The sequence below is a fragment of the Protomyctophum parallelum genome (genome assembly GCF_964188405.1).
Source record: "Protomyctophum parallelum genome assembly, chromosome: 7".
Taxonomy (NCBI): Eukaryota; Metazoa; Chordata; class Actinopteri; order Myctophiformes; family Myctophidae; genus Protomyctophum; species Protomyctophum parallelum.
In genome coordinates, this window is record NC_139705.1 from 34,446,471 (window position 1) to 34,463,915 (window position 17,445).

Sequence of the window (17,445 nt, forward strand, 5' to 3'; positions counted from 1 at the left end):
GAAAGCATATACCGGTAACTATTTGAAATGTCAACTATCCATAGAAAAATAATTCATATAACCGCATCAATCATCATCACTATCACAAACATCATACTGTTGTATATTATTCATTCTGTATTTCCATTAGTGTAATCACCTAAAATATATTGGGTTGTGTTTTTGTTACATTAGAACATGCCCTTTAGTCCAATGCACCATGTCTCTGTCTGTCTGGCTGTCTGTATGAACGGCTGTAATGCACGTAACTCGAGAACTGTTAGACACTATACTTCAAAATCGACACACGCGTTCCACACCCCCACAGTGCCCGGTGTCGTGTCGGTCGGACCCACAGTTGTCCAGAACTGCCACAAAAGGCCTCTGCACGGGCTCTGGACAGGGCCCCTGCCCAGAGTCCATATGGAGCTGATCTGTTCTGACATCACAACGCTCCATATTTGGGCATGCCTTACACAGATAGACATACAGTATACCTAGATATGATATGATATTATATTATATTAGATACAGAAATCTCCATATATGGGCATAAAAGGGACACAGACAGATGGGTGGAACGGGTACAACGGGTATTGCATAGCCGGGTGGGTCATGGATCTCCAACTTCATCGTGCTCTACAGCCGGGCACCAGTCTAGTTTATTGAAATGAATAATCTGAAGGGAAAATCCTGAAATCCGGGAAATTCTAAATGGCTGCCGTAGTGATAATTATTGTATAATTTTAAAGCACAACAGCTAGGCATACCACATTTTTGTGGTGATAGTCCAATTCCCCCCCACTGACGCCTGGCCCACCACGGTCGATGCCTTCACAACAAAATACCATCTCAGTTTCATGCAGAGACATTCTGCCTCTCATTGCTTGTTTAGCTGGCTGGCTCCTCCCCAGCAAAGCTTGATATTAAATAATAAATGTTCTTTATTTTCATCATGCATTTTTGAGACTTGTAGATCAGCCATTTTTGCTATTATACCTACAACAAAGTAATAGTGTTTAAGTGGTTAAATACACACAACCCTTTTAATTGCAATGCAAAGAAGAAATATAATAAATACTTTGAGACGAGAGAGAATTTGGGATATGTAGGAATTTATTTGGGAGAAAATGTGCTTACAGTCAAACAATGGTATTAAAACAAAAATAAACATTTAGTACAAAATTCATTCAGAGTAGGATTAGTATAATGCATTACGTTCCAAGTTGGTCTTGTACTATGTAGTACAGACATTGCAATGCCACCACTGTTTATTATTTATTAAATATGATATTATTATATTATTATTACTGCTCATACTATACTGTTCCTGGACACTAACCACAAATAGTGTCTTATACACTTTGTAACAATCATGAAAAAGAAAGCTGTTGAACGCACATACTGGTTCTTACTGCTAATGAAACATAATGAGTTGTACTTTCTACTTGCAGTCATTGGAGTTTTCACACATACAGTCACAGTGTATTGTCCTCTCTGACACTATGGTGGAATGTAAACCTTAAGCTTTGCTTTTGTCTGAGGTCTCTTGGTCCGCTGTCTCTCCGCTGCTCCCAAACCGTCGGCCTAGCTCTGTCGTCAATGTTGAGCAGCACGATTTCTGCAAACACAGTGACGGAAAAGAAGAAAATGTAATCCCAATCTGAACGCATCAAGCACGGTGGTAGACAATAACTAAGACATTTGTACATGAGTATACTGTACTACAGTACTGTAGATCTTTTGAGTATCTGCATGTACTTTACTTGAGTGTTTTTGGATACTTTGACTTTCACACCACTACATTTCAAAGATAAATGTGTTTTTGTTGCACTACAATCAATAGGGAGAATCGAGCATGTTGATTATTTTCAATACGGCAATGCATTGATATTAAAAACTAAAGGTTTCTACTTTTGAATAGGCCTACATTTACTTAAATACTGTACTTATGTAAAACATTTAGGTATTTGTACTTTACTTGAGTATTTCCAATTATTTTACTTCTACTCCACTACATCTCAGATCCAAATATTGTACTTTTACTCCACTACATTTATTTGAAAACTTTAGTTACTAGTTATTCATATAGATTCAGATTATTATTACTAAACATACACTAATCACTTCAGCATTATATACATTTCGGCCATTTGAAAATAGCCAATCTACAAGCTGCTATTGTAGATCTTGTAGATCTGCTATTTTCAAAAGATCTTTATACATTTGAAAACTTGAAATGCCATTCTGCACAATAAGTACTGTAACCGAGTATTTCTGTGTTGCAGCATTATTAAAACAGTTGAGTATACTGTTTCCACCACTGCCTTTTTGTACCTTGCTGTCCTTGGCGCGGCTGCGGACCTTGACCAGCAGCTCGACCAGGGCCATCAGCAGTGCCAGGCCCAAGCCCAGGCCCAGCAGCAGGAACAGGCCCTGCATGCCGTGAGGCTCCAGGGCCTCGGAGGACTGGGCACCGTTGGCCCCCACACAGCTGTTGGACCACCACTTGTTCCTCAGGTACGTCAGCCTGCCCGATTCAGACAACTGGAGGACGGCCAGCGTCAGATTCTTTACCAGCGGAGAGCCTGGAAGAAGATGGGAGCGAGTTAGTATAGCGGGGCGTCATTTGGGGTTCGAGGGGATGGCAAACGCCACCCCTAGCGTTAACATTTAACCTTACAATTCTGGGTGTTTTATCATTCCCTCCACCACTGATGTTTATTGCAGATTAATCAGATTTTCGATCGACACTTATAGACACTTATTTTCTTTCTGCAATCATACATTCAGTAATCACTTTAAATCTTGCCATGTCATTAGAGGCGAATATGTTTTTTTACCAAAAAACATTAAATAATTATTTTGTTTCAAAAAAGTGTGTTGGGGTGGTGGTGATGGTGGTGGTTGGGGGGAACTTCGGGGAAGGGGTTCTTTTCGACATGGTTAGAATCTACATTTTGTACAGATCATAAAATGTATTGCTTGGATATAGAAGGCCTGGGCGCATACATTGGTCCGATGTACTAACAGTCCGACAGGCATTAGTCCGACACATGCGTGGCTGGTTAAGACTCGACCCGTGGCTTCCGACATGAGTTGCCGGTGTCCGGTTAAAACTCACCTGTGGCTCCCGACATGCGACTTGCCTGTTAAAACTCACCGGTGGCTTACCAGTGAGGTTAGGGTGAGGTTGGGATTTGGGTTATAGGGTGTCGGACTAATGCCTGTCGGACTGTTAGTACGGACCAAACACATGCACCCGTAGAGGCCCATATATAGCACTCCCTCACCCAGCTTAGCTGCAATAGTGTAGCCTCTCATAGCGATGACCTCCTGGGAGCGGGTCAGTGAGCAGTGGTGCGCCACGGCCTGGTCCAGGAAGACAGACTCTCCAATGAAGGCAAAGTTACCCTCCTTAGCACGGCGAATACCCTCCTCCATGTTGGGCACATACGTCTTCTTGCGCTCCATTTTCTCATAGATACGACGGTAGAGGGGGTCGAGGGAGTTCTGGAATGGAGTGAAGTTTGAGTTGTATAGAGCCACCATATAGGACGGTCCTTGCAAAGTATCGATCGCGCCAGAATGCTGACTGAACAGTGGTTTCATTATTCGGTTAATACAAACAATAGTTCACTGAAGTTAGTTCAGTTATTTCCAATCGACAAAGTTCTGCAGAAGTCCATTTCTGCGACTCAGTAAAAGTCATGAAGTCGGTAAAGTTATTTCCAATCAACAAATCTCTATGGAGTCCATTTCTGCCACTGGGTAAAAGTAGAAAGTTTTGAATTGAGAGTTGTTTTCCAACCATTCCAACCTTACACTCCCTTTTTTGGATTGAAGAATTGGAAATGGGCTTCCATAGTTTTCAGTGGAATGTGCTGACAGTTTGCAGGGAGACAGATAATAATAATAAATAATAAACTTTATTTATATAGCACCTTTCATACATAAATGTAGCTCAAAGTGCTTTAAAGAGCAGAAAATATAATAAAAACAAAAGCAAAACAAAACAGCATTAAAACAGGCATGCAGTTAAAACAATAGGACAATAGCGCAGTGTCAAATCAGGAGAAGGCAGTGGTACAAAGATAAGAACAGATAAAGCAAGGCAACGACATTAAAAGAAACAAGCAGTAATAAAATACAGTGAGGACATGAATAATAAAAAATAAAAGATCACTTAAAAGCAATGTTGTAGAGGTGGGTCTTGAGCTGAGCTTTAAAAATGTCTACAGAGGCTGCCTGACGAAGGTACAGTGGGAGCTTGTTCCATGCCGACGGCCCGTAGAAGCAAAAAGCTGCTTCCCCGTATTTTTTAGTTGCCATTTTTTTAGGCAAGGCGAGCAGGCCAGCAGTGGAAGACCTTAGGGGCCGGTTTGGGACATATTTAGGCAGGCAGTCATGTAGGTAGGAAGGTGCGAGACCATTGAGAGCTTTATAGACAAGTAAAATAATTTTAAAATCAATCCTAAAAACAACCGGAAGCCAGTGCAGTGATGCCAAAACTGGAGTAATATGTTCTCTCATCTTAAAACTCTAGCTGCTGCATTTTGGACAAGTTGTAATCTGTCAGTTGTTTTCTTAGGCAGTCCTGAAAAGAGTGCATTGCAGTAGTCAAGCCGAGAAAAAACAAAGGCGTGGATTAGCGTTTTTGCATCGTCCAGGGACAAATAGGCTCTGATTCATGCAATATTTCTAAGGTGAAAAAAGGCAATCTTGGTAACATGATTAATGTGTGAATTAAAATTAAATTCAGAATCAATAATAACCCCCAGGTTCTTTACTGTACTGTTACTTTCTACAGTCAGGTTGCCAAGTCTGCTTATTATTGATTCTTTCTGCTCGCTAGAACCGATTATGAGAACTTCTGTCTTATCCTCATTTAGCTTGAGAAAGTTCTCACTCATCCAACATTTGATGCTAGACAGACAGGTCAACTGCGGGTCTAAAGCACAGGGATCATCTATAGTTGGGTATCATCAGCATAGAAATGAAAATTGACTCCGTGATTGGTAATGATTTCGCCCAATGGCAGTATGTACAAGGAGAAAAGCAGAGGACCAAGAATCGAGCCCTGTGGAATACCAGAACTGATGTCGTGTTTGTCTGAGTCAAACTCGGCTAGATTGACAAAGTAACTTCTGTTTGATAGGTAGGAGGTGAACCAGGACAGGGCCGTACCAGACAGGCCTATCCAGTGCTCCAAACGCTGTATTAAAATTGAATGATCAATCGTGTCAAATGCAGCCGTTAAATCTAGAAGTAAGAGAACGGATGGATACATGTTTCTTAAGTTTCCTAAGATCATTCATTACTTTCACAAGTGCTGTTTCTGTGCTGTGACCTTTCCTAAAGCCAGATTGGAATTTGTTGTGCACATTATTGTTCTGTAGAAATACATCCAATTGATGAGAGATGCATTTTTCTAAAACCTTGCCCAGAAAGGGTAGATTTGAAATGGGTCGATAGTTACCCAAAACAGAGGGATCAAGATTGTGTTTCTTGAGTAGGGGCCTAACTACGGCACTACGGCAGTCTTCAGTGAGTCTGGGAAGACGCCTGATTGTAGAGAGCTGTTTACAATTTTAAGGATATCTCCAATCACACTGTCTAAGACCTCTTTGAGAAAGGTCATTGTATCCAATGAACAGGAGGATGATGTCATCTGTGATATGGTTTTGCAGAGTTCGTCTTCATCAATTGCGCAGAACGATAATAGGCTCCCCCTGGAGAGATCTACCCTGGGACCATTAGCTGCTGTTTGAAGGTTTGCGCTAGCAGCAGCACCATTCATAATATCAGCTCTAATGTTAAAGATGTTGTTATCAAAAAAGCATGCAAACTCATTACACTTAGCTTTAGAGGCCGGGAATGACTGCTTGTAGGACTGGGGGGGGGGGGGGGGGTTAAAAGTCGTTCAATGGTAGAGAATAGGACTCTGGCATTTTTCTTGTTCTCATTAATAATGCCAGAGAAATATGCCTGCCTTGCTAGACGCAAGGCTTTGTTATAGGTGGCTGTTGACTTTTTAAGAATCTCTAAGTGGATGGTGAGTTTATTTTTTCTCCAAGCTCGCTCAGCTCTACGACATTCTTGCTTCAGTGAGCGTGTATGCTCATTTAACCAGGGCGTTACTCTGGTGTTATGTTTATATACTCAACACATGTAAATAATAAATATGCCAGGCAGCTGCAGTAAGTATCAGTAGACCATTGTTTGTGTATTTTGGGGTGCTTTATCCATGGAGTAGTAGTAGTAATAATAATAATAATAACAACAATCAGCATTATTAATATCAATATAACAGCAGCCATTAACCCTGGTGTCCAGTTGTTTTTAATCTAAATTATTCAAAATGTATTATACAAGCTCACAGTGTGTCACAGACAAAGATATTTTAGCTATATTAGCTTTTCAATTAAGCAACCAACCAAGACCTAAGACAACTAGTCACTCTTCAATACTTCAGGCATTAGAAGGCAAGCAACCATTGTTGAACAGTGAACATGGACTGTGACAATAGCTATAGCTGTACCTTGAAGAAAGACTTTGAGGAGCCGCTATCAAACGTCCCATACTCTATGGCATCCTGGTTGGCGAGGTCCTCAAAGCTCTGGATGGAGACCTGCTTGTTGGTTTTCGAGTGCAGCATGGCATTGAAGTTGGAGAAGTAGCAGGCCAGCAGGAGTACTGCAAACACCCACCAGATGGCGCTGACTATGCGCCCAGACAGGGCCTTAGGGTGAGGACCAGTGCCTAGTGGGAAGCCAAAGATACAGTATGCAGTGTACAGGACAAGTAGTTGAGACTGAGATGAATAAAACCTTGGGGCGATAACAAATGCAATCGTATGCTTTCCTCCAGGACTGTACAGAGAGGGAGTGCTATTGTCCTTGTGTCAGAATTGTCTGGGGTCTGTTTTCAGGGTTGGGCAGATTGGTTGGCTTGATGACTCCTCCTGTGAGGTTACATTTTTGTTCCAATAAATTGGATTCAGTTCTACAAAGGACTAAACGGTTTGCATTGTAGATCACTTTTTTAGAAGGGTGGATACTGGTAATGAAAGTAATACAATTAGTAACGTAACTAATGTGTTTTGATACCAAGTAGCATAACAAGTTCTCTCATTTTAAAGTGAAGACTAACTTTTGACACTTCCAGAGTAACTAACTTGCCAACACTGGCTATTGCATTCTGTTCTAATTTGATTGAATATACGGTATCTAATCTGAGTGCGTTCTTTTAAAGTTTGAACGTGTACGAGGTGCTGTGTCACCTTGCAGGGTGAGAGCTCCAGTGATGTACCAGAAGCTGTGCAGCAGAGTAAAGTTGTGCTGTTCCAGCTCGGGACCGGCCCACTCACACGGACTGATCCTGGAAGAGATGTGAACACACATTGTTAAGAAATGTAACTCCCGGAGTACATGTACCAATGTACATGTTTATACTCTCAGAGTTACAAATGAATTCAAAGAGCATTTTACTTCTAAACTAAGGGAGACACCAAACAGTTAAAGTTCTCACACAGAATGTAGTCGACAGGAGTTGTTCAGATTTTTTACGTGTTAGAACATTTGCGAGTGTCATCAAGTGTATGGATTATAGAGAAATATGTAGCACTTGAGGGAAAAAAAGTTACATAATAGTATGACGCCAGTGGACATCTATGGAAGAATGACTGTTGTGTAACCTTCCAATGTATTCTCATATACAGTCTGGGGACTTGGATCATACATGTGTGTCGAATTCCATGAAATTCTATGGAGCCGTTATTGAGCAACTCCCTGTGGATGAATATGAATAATATGCTTTGACAGGCATGCCAACAGTTGGGGGTGACAGTGACAGGACCTACAGCGCACAGGGGGAATTGGCAACAACTAAATTGGGAGAAAATAATCACAAAAACAAGACAGTGAAACCATTATGTGGGTTTATTCCCCTAGTAACACAAGAAATATAAAATAATCGGTCGGGATCCACATGGGAGCGGTGTGGCTCCAATGTGGATTACAATATGGCCAGCATGTGATCTGAGTCTTCTATGATGTCGATGTCGATTGTCTATGACGTATGACTCCAAATCTGGACCTGGTTTCAGCCTGATCAGGCTCGTCATCCAGTGGTTTACGAAATTAGCAGAGGTGGGACAAAGTCCCAATGTTGCAAGTCCAAGTCGAGTCTCAAGTCTTTGCTCTCAAGTCAAGTCAAGTCTCAAGTCTTTGGCATTCAAGTCCCAAGCAAGTCCAAGTCCTGAACTTTTTGTTTCGAGTCCCAACCAAGTCCTAAGCATTTTGTTTCAAGTCCCAACCAAGTCCTTACCTTTTGTTTCGAGTCCCAAACAAGTCCTACGCATTTTGTTTCAAGTCCCAACCAAGTCCTTACCTTTTGTTTCGAGTCCCAAACAAGTCCTACGCATTTTGTTTCAAGTCCCAACCAAGTCCTTACCTTTTGTTTTGAGTCCCAAACAAGTCCCACCAAGATATAATACTAATTAATGACATGTAAAGATTTACATAAATCATGAGCATTTTCCACAATTCCACAACGATACTGTACTTTTCAATTTCCTCCGTGAGGACAGGGTTTAAAGCACCACTCTGTACAATGGGGTGGTTGTAGTTTGTCTCTCTGCTCTTCTATTGAGCCATTTAGATCATGTCAAAGGTCATGTCTCACCGAGACACAGGATCTGACACAAATTCAATGTTTCCCCTGAGAAAGCAGGCTATTATTATTACAAAAAATAAAATGTCATTACTTGCATTGAAACCGTGTTAAAATACAGGGTAGAAGAGGAATGTTACATAATGCCTCGATCCACTTTTTCCACTCCCGATCCGATACCGATCTAAAATCAACAAAACCGATCCGATTACCGATCCGATATCGATCCGATCCAGCACATATTTAAGTCGCTCTATGCTTTCCCAAATCTGTCAGATAGCACACTTTTTTTTATCTTTACCTTTTATTACAGATTTTATAGTCTGGAATGTTGAATCAGGATTGATCAAGTGATAATATTATTACTCAAAACAGAGAACAACACCTCCCCAGAATAATAGTCAACAAACAATAATAGTCAACAAACAAGTTCCACATGAGTAGGTTGAGAATAACTGACCCATTTATTTTTACCAACTTGAGCCTATACTTCAAATGTGGAAGTGTTCTAGTGACAAATTCATTTTATTGTATTCTATGCCTTTTTTATCCATACTATTTATTATTATTAATGCACATTGATCAGGTTTTTTTGTGTTAATACATTTATCAATAGTATAGGTAGGCTATACACATTAATTCTGAATATAAGTTTTTAAACTAATTTGCCCCAATACAGCAGCTGTGTTTTTATGGATCTATCAATGATCATCATTTAAATTTTAAGGACCGAGCAATTTGTATCTCTGGGACCCCAAATTCTTTTTTTGTATTTTTTATATTGTAAAATCAATGTCAATTTAGAGTGTACAAATGGAACCTATCATTTGGCTGGGAGTGGGGACCCCTGATCCCGGCCAAACCGTGCACTGTCCTACAGCTACACAGCACACTGTCTGTCCGTGACAATGTAACTAGTGACGTCCGTTTATTTAAGCATTGGTTAGCACTTAAGCAGTTATTAGCATCATAGCATGGTCTGTCACATAAGTATTGACAAACAGCGGTCATATTTGTCAACCAAAACTGTTGGGGACTGTGGGGAGATATCATTTTAAGAACATGAGCATGTCGTCATGCTCAGCTGTCAGCTTGTTGCGCTGTTCCGTCTCTCTCGTCTAAGATGTTGACGCTAATCAATGCTAAAGATTAGCTTGCATGGAGCTAAGGCTGAAACTTTGCTGCTGTAGTTGCCACGGTGGCGAATCCATTTTTGCACTCGGCTGTTGGGTCTTTTTTGTTTTATAATATATAATACACTAGACTGTGCAGCTCTGTAGCGCAACACTGCTGGAGGAATAAAGTCCTTTAGTCCTGGAGTGGAGTACTGGAATGGACTGGAGTGGAGTGCTTGCAGTGCTTTTCGCTGTAGTCCGATCCGATCCAGATCACGTTTTTTGGCTGATATCGACCAGATATCCGATCCGCGGCATCCCTTACATACCAATATTACCAAACCATTTTACATGTCATACAAAAGATAATTATCTGCTGTAAGGTATTAAGTGACTTGAAAATGTTCAAGTCAAGAGGGCTCAAGTCAAGTCAAGTCAAGTCTCAAGTCCTTGGCGTTCAAGTCAAGTCAAGTCTCAAGTCTTTGGCATTCAAGTCCCAAGCAAGTCCAAGTCTATTTTTGATTTGATCAAGCAAGTCTAAAGTCATCAAAATCGGGACTCGAGTCCAAGTCGAGTCTCGAGTCTCGAGTCCAAGTCCCCACCTCTGGAAATTAGCTACGCACACACACACACACACACACACACAGGGCCCTCACCTGGCCACCGCGTAGATGCAGAGGCCGGTGAGCAGGAACGAGATGAGGACGCCCACCCACATGTCGCCGGAGAAGGGTGACAGGAAGCTGAAATGGCTCTCCTCGGCCGCCATGTTCTTGTGCAGGATGAAGCCGAGGCCCGTCTGCATGAACGGAGTGGTCATGTCCACCACGTGCTCTCGCGCTGCCGTGAGGGTCAGCGGCGCCACGGCCAGGTCAGCCTCCTGTGATGGCATAACAACAGTCACATACAGTACACACTGATTGATTGATTGATTGATTGGTTGGTTGGTTGATTGATTGATTGATTGATTGATTGATTGATTGATTGATTGGAAAACAGTTTGTATGGGTACAGTTCAAGGAAAGTACAGGCCAATACAAAATCTGCTAAGAGGATAAAACCAAAAATAAAGAACATTTAAAGATGAACAAATATTACACATGCGCAAAGTTACACAGCGTACACAACAAAACACTGAAATGCGTCCCTTATTTACGTTGAATTTAGTGCACTGATCAGTGCTACTAGATGTTCACTCCAGGCCACAAAGCATGTGCCTTTGGCAGGCGTACGGATTGTTCCTTAATATGGACATGCTCAAGCCCGGCCGACATCAACGCAGATCGCCAGTGCTATAGTCGGTTGCTGTTGTGTTTGACATCAGACCAGAGCTCGATCAACAAGAGAGGGGGAGGGAGGTTGTGTGTTCTAGGTAGCCTGGCCAGGTAGTATTACACAGGAACGGTGTGGGGCAGAGGTTCTGCTCTGGCCTCAGGGAGTGTGTGTGCAGTGCACAGTTTCACGTTGATCGGTGCCAGAGATTCGCTGCTTACAGACAGACACACACATGAACACACGGACAGACGGACAGGGCGAAATCATAGTCTTGGCCATGCCTTCAGCCTGTCGAAGATAATAATAACTGAGGTTATTCTAAACAAAATATTAACAAAATAAGCACTTAGGCCTATCATGTTTGTAGTGTTTGTATTTTAAAATGGTAACTGCTCCCCAGGTGCTGTAAATACATTAAATAGCACCCGCTGCTCATATAGTACACTCTGTATCACATACAGCACTGACGAGATGATACAGCTGGAAGCCAACAAATGCACCGCCATGCACTCACCCCTCGTATGACCTCGCCGATCATCCCATTCCAGTTTCCGCTGGCGTCCATCGCACCATAGCGGCCGTCCTTCACCAGGCGGACTTTGTACGTGAAGTCCATGGTCTTGGAGAGCTCGAAGAGCAGGTCAATGCAGTAGCCTTCCAGTTCAGTGCCGCTCGACATGGTGTATGGATCTTGCTGAGGCACCAATCAATAAAACCAAAAACACCTCATTAAACCCTTGTTTATTTAAGCTGGCAGGCAGCCGTTTCAAAATTGACACAATCCCCTTGAAATGTTTTGCTTTGTACAAAGTGAAAGAGAATACCATTACTGTGGTGATGGTTAACTCCCTGGCGTCTGCAATGCAACGAGAAACACTTGTTAGATTCTCATTGCTGTCAAACTGGTCAGGCTTCTGTCTGAACAAATGCCATAGTTATAGTTGTGTGCTGGTGTCGTGCACAGAAAATAGTCGATCTACATGCAGGCTAAAAATGCATTGCAGTCTGGTGCGTTGTGAGCTTTTGGATGTGCTTGTGAGCTTTTCTATGTGCTTGTGAGTGTTCGGTGCCCAACGCTGGCACAACGCTGTGCCCAACGCTGGCACACAACACAGTATAAATCAGACTTTACTGTAAGCCACTTCTTTCTTGCGTTTCAGTTAATTAGCGGTTTCCTTTCATGAGCCCAAGTGTGTCTCTAAGCAGTGGATGCTTGAACCTCAAGAGAGTAAACACCCACCAAAAACAACAGTATAGTACAATGATAGTATTTGGTTTTCTCCATAGCCCCCTTCTACCATTCTACCCCAACCCTCCCAGTATCCGTCCGGTAAAGTCACACACTTATCCGTGACATTCAAAGTTGTTTTCTTTTTAGCCCCTGAACTGTGACCAATGGCATTCAACAGCGTGTCCGGCCAGGACCTAACATGCCCTGCCAGGGTTGGTGGGAGGAGGGGTTGACAGCGGAGGTGCCAGGCGGTGCCCTCCTTCCTCCATAACAAAAATGATGACACTCTGTCAGCCTCCTTTAGAGAAGATGGCAAGACCTAGGAGCTGCGGAGATGCCTGTCAGTTCACGGCCTACACATGCGGAGCCACCCCACCCCACGTGGTTAATTGATTTATCACAGTCCTTTATGGCCTGAGGCAACAAGGCGCTCCCCTCGCCTCGTGAGAAACGGGATGCTGCCACAGTAGACGATGCCCCCCGTCGCGCTTTGACGGGACTCCAGTAGGCCCTTGCCGTTGCCAACGGGGGAAGAGTCAGATGTCGAAGCGCGTAAATTCTTTGAGAGCACCCCCTCCGACAGGGCAGCCAGAGCATGCTGGGATGTTGGAGTACTTTCATACAGAACCCCCTAGGAAGGGTTATGTCAGACTGATCTGGAAAAGATGCTTCAATTGGCTAAAGAAAAGAGCTATTGCAGGCCACATATAGGGCTGGCCTAGAGTTTATTTCCCATTGTATTCACATCTAGTGTCAACATGCCAAAGCCATTATTGTTGCTAACTGGAGCAAAAAATTGTTGACGGCATGCAGTTATAAAATGAAGTCATGAATGTAAGGATGGGAGATCATATATAGTATTCAAGGTGTGGGCCAAACTTTAGCCCTTAAAATAAGACATACAATCTGATGATGTGGTCTCCTGTCTAATCTATACCTATCAATAGTAAAGTAATAGTAAAGTAATGGCTGAGTGCAATATAGGTGAATTGAAATAATGTTTCATCCATTTCAAATGAAACAGGCCCTGAGCCACTATAGGAAGCCCAATGCGGGAAGTTTGTGCTCGCTAAATAAGAAACAGGACACTCAAACCAATAATAACCAATATTTGCAACAATGTGCACTTTTGAAAAAACAAGTTGATAATGCAGCAGGGAACAATACGTATATCCCTACTTTGTATCTATAGGCCTACATTCAGAGCAAGTTTAACTGGCTTGTATAGGATAAGATAAAAATATTTTCATGTATTGAAAATGTTTGTTTTGACCACTTATATAACACTTATATATATTAATAATAATACACAAATGTGTCTGTGATCTATTCTAGATTATTAAAACAGATGCAGATGAAGTATTTCAGCACCTTTATAATTGGACAGCTAAAACGCATTTATATTGCAAACAACATCAACCAGTTCAGTTGGTCCCCTCATTTTTTTCCCTTTACACCAAATCTCTTCGACCAAAAATAGCAGATTCACGCTTACAACACGTTATGTTCTAATCTAAGGTGTTGTAACTTGTGAGCTTTTAGATTTGCTATTTTTGCAGAATGTTGCCTAGTCACGCTAAGGTTCATGTGATAATGTTTCTACAAATGTGTTGAAAAGCTCTGCAACCAGTGAATCATGTTTGGCTATAATCATTGTATTTGTGGGCCAGTGCCATTGGATTTTTATTTTGTTATTAGTATTATTGAAATATTGCAAGTGGCTCTGATCCCAGTGAAATTTGGGATCCCATTAAAGCTGCAATCCATATGTTATATGGTCATTGTCTCCCTCTCCCGATGGAGAGATGTAGCTGCAAAGCTTATCCCAACTACAATACAGATGATAGTGTTAAATCCGTGTCCCAAACAAGTTGCATGGGCGCCAAGCCCAATTGAGCCAGTTGATCTCGCTATGATTGGCTGAGACAATAGTCTAAGCAATTTTGGGAAGCACTCTTTTTGGCTTACTTTACTTAATGCCCTGATTGTACAATAATTTAAATAATCCCTTGAAAACAAAGCAGGCATGCCAATAGCAAGACTTAAGGCTTATGACGTGTGACACATGCGCTATGCAGCCGACAATAACGTTTTATTCATTAAAATAAGTCCCTGATGGTTGTTTTAAATACATCCCAAAAGCCTGCGTCCAGCAAGTCCACAGCTGCTGACTACAGCAAAGCAAAGTAAAAAATCTACAAACTGTACCTATTAACATCAATTTAACTTTGTAAATATGTGCAGCATAAAACCCAGAGCGTATTGTAAAGAACATAACAGCACTGTCATAGGCCTAAACTCAGAAATGAGGATACACAAAAGTGCACAACACACAAACTCACAGGGAAATGCATGACACGCCAACATAGGTGAGCAGGGGCTCCACAATGTCAGTTTGAAATGGGTATAAAAATCCCTAAATCCGCCCCTGCTGCAGTGTTTTTGAACAGTGTTGTGAAGCTGCACCTGTACTATCACTATGCTGCCTGTGTACAATGGATGTCCTAGCATGGTGACAGTCTATGCCTCATGTGAGTGAGGAGTGATATTTAATAAAAAGTTCTTCACACTAACAATGTTGGTGTAACAAAAAGATTCACTAGAAAAGACAAAACAAAAAAAGTAGAAAAATCTTTCAACTGTCACACTCTTCATGACTTTCACTTAACCTGCCATTCCTGCCGTTTCGTGATGTCATGGATGTTGCATGAACTCTGATTGGTTTACAGTATATTTGAGGAGACAGACGTACAGACAAAACCCTGTTCTACACACCGTGGTCACTGTAGAATACTCTGTGACAAGTGAAAGCTCGGAATTCAAAATTTACTTGCAGTAAAAGTACAAAAGTCAAATCAAAATGTACTTAAAAAGTACTCATTATGCAGAATGTCTCATTTCACAAGTTTTAAAATGTATAAAAATCTTCTGAAAATAGCAGATCTACAAGCTCATGTCGCATCACGACACATTGTGAGCTTGTAGATCGGCTATTTTCAAATTGTTGAAATGTAAATAGGGCTGAAGTAGTTTTGTAATAATAATCAAAACATACAAAGTAACTAGTAACTAAGTACAATATTTGCCAGTACAAGTAAAAGTAGCCTATTGGAAATTGGAAATACTTAAGTAAAGTACCATACAAATACCTCAAAGTTGTACTTAAGTACAGTACTTAATTAAGTAAATGTACTTATACTTTCCACCACTGGTAGAAAGGGATGTGCAACATGCAGACTGAACAGGGAAAAAATACATTTACTCAGAGATACAATACAAGGAACGGTTAATGAATAATATCCTTACCTGTAGTCAACACACCAACAAGCAGCGTAACTAGGCATACTCCAAATGCTGTGCCACTGTCCATGATCACCCAGCTGAAAATACACAGTAGGCCTACTGTAAGCTTCTGACATCCTCACAAACAGACTTTTCAATAGTTTCATCCTTTCATAAAGATTGTTACAAACTATATTAAATTTTAAAAATGATATATTATGCCATATATTGTGTCTGCATCTGACTTTAATAAGAAAACAAGTTATACTCCAACTAGTGTCAGTGTCCTTACCTCAGTAGCATGTGTAAATGAGCTTGCTTTGATGGAACTCCTGCAAGACGGCACAGATCACAGCTGTTGGGGGGGCTTATGAGGGCTGGGTTTAGAGGGAGGAGACAGAAAAAGGCCCCGCGACTGCTGGGGTATGGTTGAGGGGAAGATGAGTCATGAACTAGAAAAAAGCAGTTCCTAGAGAGTTTGTGTGCCTGATGATAGTAAAATATTAAGAAAATTATGAATCAGTTTTACCTTCAATAACTACATTATTTCATAGCTAAAGCTGGTACACTACAGTACCTTGTTGGTACAGCAGACAATGCTGATGCTGACATACAGTAAGAGTCTACATGAAACATGCACAAATGTTATTAGCAGGCAGCAGCCGTGTTTACATTTGAAAATGGCAGCAATATGGCCCAGGCGGTGGCGTAACCGTCTGGGCACCCGACTGGTAATGCAGTCGCAGTGTGCCGCGGGTTCGACTCCCGAGCCCGACACGGCCCTTACTGCATGTCTTCCCGTTTCCTGTCAGCCTACTGTCTGTCCCTTCAAAAAACCAATAAAAGGTGTAAGCCGCAAAAAATATATCTTAAAAAAAACTTCCAAAAGTTGTGCAACAGCAGGTTCTGAATGTAAGCGCAAAGTGCTGGAGATTTGGCTACAGCTGAGAGCTGATGTGTTTCTTGTGTTAGTTAATTATATTAGCTCTACAGAGTTATGAGCCATGTCAAATCTCACACAGTATACATGAGGATATATACTGTACACATTATTCGCTTTTTCTCTTCCTTTTTATATCCTACAAATTTTGTAACCTTTCTTTTTTACCCAGTGTCAAATATCTAATGTAATGTAGTTTTACTATGACTGGACAGACAGATGATGGAAAATAGACCTATTGGTCAATTTAATATTGTAAAAAAGAAAAAGGGGGTTCTTTTTTGGGGCCGTTTCTGACTTCATTGACGTAAAACAGGAAACCTAGAAAGAGAGAGATAGGGGAATGACATGCAGCAAATGGCCTTGAGTTGGATTCGATACCCAGGCCGGCTGCGCAAGGAGATTAGATTTGCATAGACTCAAAATAAATCCAATAGAAAAACTGAATTAGTTTGTGAGACAGATAGAAAGTTACAGGCCAAAATGTAAAGTTAATTGTTAGACTGTATTGCCACCCTTGGACAATATTGGTAGTTGGTGAGATCTATCTGCCAAGTTTTGGAACTGTCTGAGACCCAGCTTACAACAGTTACATTAGGATTCCATCAGTTTCCTGCTGTTTGGATCTCCAAGTTTTAAAAAGACGTCCATGCAAGGCATTTGAACGTTTTGACTACCATGCAATATATAATTTCAGCAAGCCAAACATGAGCTTGGAGGTGAGTATACAGTATCCCCCCCTTCTGCTTAAACAATGTGACTATAGTATTTATCTTTGTAGGAGCACCAGGGAGGTGTATGTACTGTAATGAGGAGCACCAAGAAGGTGGGGTCTTAGTATACTGTTGGTGCAGCTTGGCCCCACACCGTGGGGTATTCTTATAGTAGCCTATGTGGTAGTGAAGGGGCCAAACCTGGCACAGATTTTGTTTCCTTAGCGACAACTTCAG

General features: G+C 41.5%; 1 protein-coding gene across 1 annotated transcript; it reads right to left on the bottom strand.

The window, feature by feature from the left end:
- Positions 1 to 1,307: 1,307 nt before the first annotated feature.
- LOC310861184 (glutamate receptor U1) lies at positions 1,308 to 15,883 on the bottom strand. Its single transcript, XM_083768533.1, has 10 exons — positions 15,848 to 15,883; positions 15,580 to 15,653; positions 11,867 to 11,898; positions 11,557 to 11,736; positions 10,424 to 10,647; positions 7,262 to 7,359; positions 6,521 to 6,741; positions 3,273 to 3,492; positions 2,317 to 2,567; positions 1,308 to 1,600 (listed from the first exon to the last, which is right to left on the bottom strand). Exons 1-10 carry the CDS (start codon positions 15,856 to 15,858, stop codon positions 1,502 to 1,504), a joined length of 1,410 nt encoding a protein of 469 aa, XP_083624659.1. The 5' UTR covers positions 15,859 to 15,883; the 3' UTR covers positions 1,308 to 1,501.
- Positions 15,884 to 17,445: the final 1,562 nt, after the last annotated feature.